At 47.6% G+C, this 6,000-nt stretch overlaps 1 protein-coding gene across 1 annotated transcript in view; it reads right to left on the bottom strand.

Moving 5' to 3' along the window:
- NECTIN3 (nectin cell adhesion molecule 3) overlaps window positions 1–2,408 on the bottom strand; it is a 123,910-nt gene extending 121,502 nt beyond the window's left edge. Inside the window, exons 1-4 of the mRNA XM_077771866.1 lie at window positions 2,334–2,408; window positions 1,014–1,652; window positions 473–920; window positions 49–192 (exon numbers count right to left, since the gene is read on the bottom strand). Coding sequence (XP_077627992.1) covers window positions 49–192; window positions 473–920; window positions 1,014–1,652; window positions 2,334–2,408 — 1,306 coding nt within the window. The remainder of the gene's footprint in view (window positions 1–48; window positions 193–472; window positions 921–1,013; window positions 1,653–2,333) is intronic.
- Between the last annotated feature and the right edge of the window lie 3,592 nt (window positions 2,409–6,000).

The following is a 6,000-nucleotide window of genomic DNA, read 5'->3' on the forward strand; positions in this document are numbered from 1 at the left end:
TTTTTTTTTTACACGATCCTTAACAAGTGGATTTCTAGTCTCCGATACCTAGGAAGAGACTAGCTCCCAAATGTGACAGTAAAGCTGTAACAAAATGAGGGAAGAGACGGGGAAGAGGCGCGGGGTCTGTTTTGATCGGAACAGCCAGAGCACGGGCGCTGCAATCAGGTATGGAACCCACAAATCCAAGTCCTGAGGACAAATAGGGTTCGCTCAAATCAAGACGGACAGTGCGAGCCACGTCCCATCAACTGGAAGGCAGCGACGGGCTCAAGGCAAAGCGATCCCGAGGCTGCCAGGGCAGAACCGAGCCGGAGGGCGGAAGCGGACTGTAAGGGACGCTGCGGGGTGGGCTAACATGGTGCCTTCTCCAGAGCGGAAGGCCACGAGGGGGTCGGGAGCCTAAGCCTCCATCCCCATCCCGTCGGGCTCTGGTCCCTGGAGGGCTCCGGGCTCAAAGCTCAAGTTTCACCAGGGAAAAAAGGAGGCGGCAAACGTGCAGCCCGGCACCTCCGCCCCAGCCCAGAAGTCCGCGCTCTCGGCTTCCTCCGCGAAAGGGCGAGGAGGTAGCGGTCCCCGGAGCCAACACGAAGGAGCTCCCGGCGCACCCAGCACTCGGCGTGGGGCNAGGACAGGAAAATCTGGAATAGGTTAGCAGGCCCCGCCCCTCGTTCCTGCCTCGTCCCCGCCTCGTCCCCCCTTCCCAGCGTTTCCAATGGTCTCGCCCACTCCGCCCCTCGCGGGTCCACCGCTGCCCCGGCGCTGACGGAGGCGGAGGGCGGCGGGACCATCGTGCTGGCTGCTCGCCTCGCCCCGGCCGCGCTCTCCCTCTGGCTGAGTGCCGGGCAGGAGGAGGGGGGCGGCGAGGCGGGAAAGGCGGGATGGGCTGCCCTTCCGTTGCCCACGCTAAAGGTCCCGGTCTAGGGGGCTGACCGCAGCCTGGAGAACTAGTCCTCTCCCGCCTGGCGGGGGACGCGGGGGGCTGAGAGGAGAGACTTTCTCCTGCTTCCTGCTTTCCGGGACAGCGGCGCTCTCCGAATCCCTTCCTCCTTCCCAGCCCCACTTCCCCCAGCCTCCCGACTTGTTTGCACGGGCGTTTTTCTTGCTCCTTTCTCTTGGGAGGGCGGCTTGGTGGAGGGGTCAACGGAGCCGAGCGAGGAGAAGGGGCCCCCCAGAAGGTTCGCTTTCTCGCTCTTGCTTCTGCGGCCGCCGGGCTGTCCGCTGTCCTCGCCGGGCGACTGGCAACAGGAGGCCATGGATCCCCCCATCGGAGCGCCTTGAGTGCGGTGGTGTTTTCCTTGGTTTTGTTTCATTTGCATGTTCGCACGTGTTAATTTTATTTTCACTGCCTGTGTTCCTTGGAGCTGATCGCGGCAAAGCGACCTCGGGGAGTGTTGAGCATTTGCCCCTAAGAGGTCTGGGATCCAGCCCGACCCTCCCTCACCCCGGATGGCTGCGCGCTCTGCCCTGTCCATCCACCCGCCACGCACAGCCCTGGTGGCCTGACCTTGAAGCCACGGCCCCTGGCGGTTCTGCAGGGGCGGCGGACAGTTTGGACTGTCCCGAAGGGGGTCCGGAGGCAGAGGACACACGTCCTTAGTCGTGATACCATTAACTAATTTGATGTAGGTCCTGCCATCTCCACTAGATAGCTGTAAATGTGACTCCAGTAAGAAGAAAAGTCGAACAAGGATTCAGCCGCCAATCGCAGCTAAAACTAATGCTTGCCTGCAGCCAGGAGCACGCCCCTTCCATCACTAGGGTTCCCCCACCCTCCACCCACTGATTTACAATGTTTTACTCACCTCCAAAGCTACACACCATTCTACCCCTGCCTACCTCTCTTTTTTCTTAACTTCCGCCTCCCATCCTGCCTCCCAGCGCTCTCGTTTAGTGCCTCTTTTCCACCCCCTTTCTAGTGTGTGTGTCTCTCTCTCTCTCTCTCTCTCTCTCTCTCTCTCTCTCTCTCGTCTTTTGTAAGCCTGTCTCCTGCAGCCACTCCTTTCCATCGCCTATCCTCAGGATGCGCTTATGAATAAACCTTGTCCTGCGTCTCTACGGGAGATCCCCTGATGATGATCATAATTGACGAAATGTAGCTATTGTGACATTCCTCAGCTGTGCTGACACCACCATTTCCCTTGAGAACGTTTCTTTCCCTATTTTCTCATTCTCTAAACCTAATTTCACTGCTAAATTTAGATAAAGCCCACTGTGCAGCGACTAGCTAATTATCTGTTTAGATAGCACTTCAACACGTTGTTGAGAGTCAGTTAAATGTTAAACAACCAAAATTTTAACATCGCTAGCCAATTTCATTCCCCGGGCCTTACCACCATCGTTCCAGTTTCCAGAAGTAATTTAGCCAACACTTGAAAAGGTGCCAAAGGCTTAATATGGGGGGCCATTGTGCAATCGCTACAGAGATGGTGAGGGATTAGCAGGTTTAGTGCTTCTCAAAAGGATGATACGGAGCTTTAAAAATATAGATTTCCTCCATATTTTGAGTAATTGGATTAGTGACATGCTATGATTATATTCTCCTCTGACCTGAAGTGAAGAGAGAGCATGGAAGAGCAGTATTTATAGATGTTGTATAAGCATTAAAAGAGCACCATGCCGGTGTTTTATGTGCATACATGCATTATGTTCTACTATTAATCACTTGTGTTGATATAACATCTTCAGCCTGGATGTCAAAGCACAGGCTTACTTCCCATGGAAGGTAGCAATGATGACTGTTATCCCTTCCCAACAGCAAGAGGAACCTAGGCACAGAGGTTAATTGAAAACGCAAGCTATATGGGGTGGTTTTTCTGCCAGAACCAAGTTCTTGCCTTCTAGTTGGCACCACTGACTCTCAAGATTCCTTTTAAAGTTAAAAACAAATTTACTGAGGTAACTCAAATTTCCACTTTCTAAATGTCCAGTCTTAAATTACGTTGTCCTCAAGTGAAGACATACTCACCCCACACCTTCCTGTTGGAAATTATTACTACCTACAAAAAGAGATTTTATATTACATGGTACAGTTCATTTTCTTTCAAGGGCCATAATTGCTGTTGACTTTTAAAAACAAAACCAAACAGAACACAAACCCTTTATCGTGAGAGTGTTAACTGGGTTTTATACCATTTGAGTTGCCTAACTTTAAGATAAGTTCACCTTTACTGTTTGAGTGATGAACTGGCTCAGAAATAATTATAGCTAACTTATTAATATTTCTGGCACCATTAAACCCCAAGTATGCATGTATTTTCCAAGAAGAAAATTATCTGAACAAAAGGCAACATGATCCTACTGCCAACAATGATTTCATTGTTTTGGGTTAAGAGTACTGATGGTGTCCATCCCACTTTCTGCCTCAAAGACTGTTGGCCAATTATCGAGGTTCATTAACTCTTAACTAAAAAACAAAGGTTGACATCTTAACAAAGAAGTAATTATGTACAGTGCTGGGCATTTTACATTTACTCAAATAATCCAAATTAAAGGTTTGAGACTATTAGAATTTCATAGCTGACTCTGAAACAAAGAAAGCATTTTATAGGGAAGGTGGGCCATTATGTACTCAGCTCATTCCCCTTACCATCAGCAAATTTTTTATAACCTTCTGCGTGAAGAAGTATAGCTTTTCCCTCAGCGGAAGAGATGAGCAATGCTTTGTGGAATGTTTGAACTTGGTACTGTATTTGATAATAAGTTGATGTCACCCTACTAGAATCACAGTCTTCTAAAGGAGAGCTATGCAAACAGCTAAACTGTGAACCCACAAAAAAGTCCACCCACTTGCAAAATCCTCACCAACCTCACATTTATCAAATTCAATGGTTTTCTACTGAAAATATCTCCCCTCCCCATATATTCACACTGCTTTCTCCCTCAAATTTCCTTTGGATCTTTGCTCAAATTTCACTGTATCATAGAGACCTTCTATCTCCACCCCATATGAAAGAGGTGACCCTATCCTCAATTTCTATCCCCCCTTCACTTGCTTTGTTTCCTCCATTGGACTCACTATCTGACATGTTATATGGAAACAAACACCTAAAAAGTATCTGCCATGTAAGCCCCAGATTGGACGACTAAATGATAACTGTAGTGACATAGCATATTCTAGCGTGTGTTTAATCGCAGACAAGCTCAACAGAATATTAATTTTTTAATTTTTTAAGGTCTTGGAGTATATGATCATGTTGAGTCTTTCAAGCTGGAAGGCAATTAACGATCATTGCTTAAGACTCTATTTAATTATTCCTAATGCTATGTATTAAGCTATCATCTCTCTAGTCCATATTGACCCTCTCACACTCTGGGTTTGTAATACTGGGGCTGGGGCTCTGCAAACTACATGTCTCCCTTGCCAGCTGGCTTCCCAGTGGGTTCTATGAATAGAAGTCCCTGGAGGGAAGGAGAAAGGCAGAGGGGAAAAGAGACTTGTTCCTTTCTGTTTGCTTCCTGCTCCTAACAGCATCCCGACAGCAGTAACAGCCCTTTGCTCTGTCATCACCAGTTGGCTCCAGCCTCACACTTGCACACTCTAAGAACCAGACTCGTCAGATCCCTGCAGAGGTACCAGCACTGGCCAGTGCCCACGTCTCAGAGGTTTGAGCCCTCGCTCAACAGAAACCCTCCTCTGAGCTTTAATAACCCAACCTTTCCCTTGTGTTTACCCTGCCCTAAAGGTAGCAATGGCTTCTTCTCATTTACATCACTCGATTACCTCAACGTTCCTCTGTATGGCATGGAAACCCTCTCCAACCATTGGGTGACAATATCCTAATTATTAAATTCCTTCAGTACCATAGTATGGTTCCAGTGCTTATGATTGGATTTGGATCGGTGCTCTACTTTTTCAGTGACTCTTTCCCCAAACTTTCCCTTGTAACAATTTTATCTTTCTCTAAGTCAAACTGTTTAAAATAACAGAACCAATGCCAATCTGTCAATTAACGTAAATAAAAACAATTAGGTAAATGAGCAAACTGTGTTCCACTTCGTTGGCAATAATCCAGGTTAAACAGACATAGTTTGAAATAAGTAAATTCGATGGTAATTCTGTTAATGTTTTAGTCCTATATACATATGATTTGTTTTTGTCGTTGCTGATGTTCTTTATCTAGAACATAGGTGATTTAGGTGATTTCTTTCTTTTACAGAACTTGCTTGCCTGTGAGAGTCATTATGGAACTAAAGATAAGAGGATTGTCAGGGAAAAGAAAAAATGAACTTCTTTCCTAAAACTACAGTGAAATCGAATGCACATTTCACATAGCTACCTAAAGCCTAACTCTATAACATATACCTCTTTTGTAGGCACACTACTGTTCCAAAGAATACAGTCTGAGGAGCCGGTATTGAGGCAGAATGAGGAGTTATGCCATAGCATTATGGAGGATAGGTAAAAGGGTAGGCTAATTTAGCAAGATGATTGAGCTACAGTGTGCTGGATTCTATGTTAAGTGTCAGGGATGAAACCAATCCAAGTCCTGACCCCAAATAACAATAACAGTATTCTTTTTTTTTTTTAATTTTTTTTTGAGAGAGAGAGAGAGAGACAGCGTGAGCAGGGGAGGGTCAGAGAGAGAGGGAGTCACAGACTGAAACAGGCTCCAGGCTCTGAGCTGTCAGCACAGAGCCCAATGCGGGGCTTGAACCGACGAACCATGAGATCATGACCTGAGCTGAAGTCGGACGCTTAACCGACTAAGCCACCCAGGCGCCCCAACAATAACAGTATTCTTACAAGCAATGGAAGGATACACTGTAGGAGAGATTCAGGGGAGTCCCAAGTCTGCCTACAAAGGACAGGGAAGGCCTGGGGCACCTGGGTGGCTCAGTCGGTTAAGCGTCCGACTTCAGCTCAGGTCATGATCTCATGGTTCGTCGGTTCAAGCCCCGCATTGGGCTCTGTGCTGACAGCTCAGAGCCTGGAGCTGCTTCAGATTCTGTGTCTCCCTCTCTCTCTGACCGTCCCCTGCTCATGCTGTCTCTCTCTCT

The sequence above is a fragment of the Crocuta crocuta genome, unplaced genomic scaffold (assembly GCF_008692635.1).
Source record: "Crocuta crocuta isolate KB4526 unplaced genomic scaffold, BGI_CrCroc_1.0 scaffold56, whole genome shotgun sequence".
Lineage (NCBI taxonomy): Eukaryota > Metazoa > Chordata > Mammalia > Carnivora > Hyaenidae > Crocuta > Crocuta crocuta.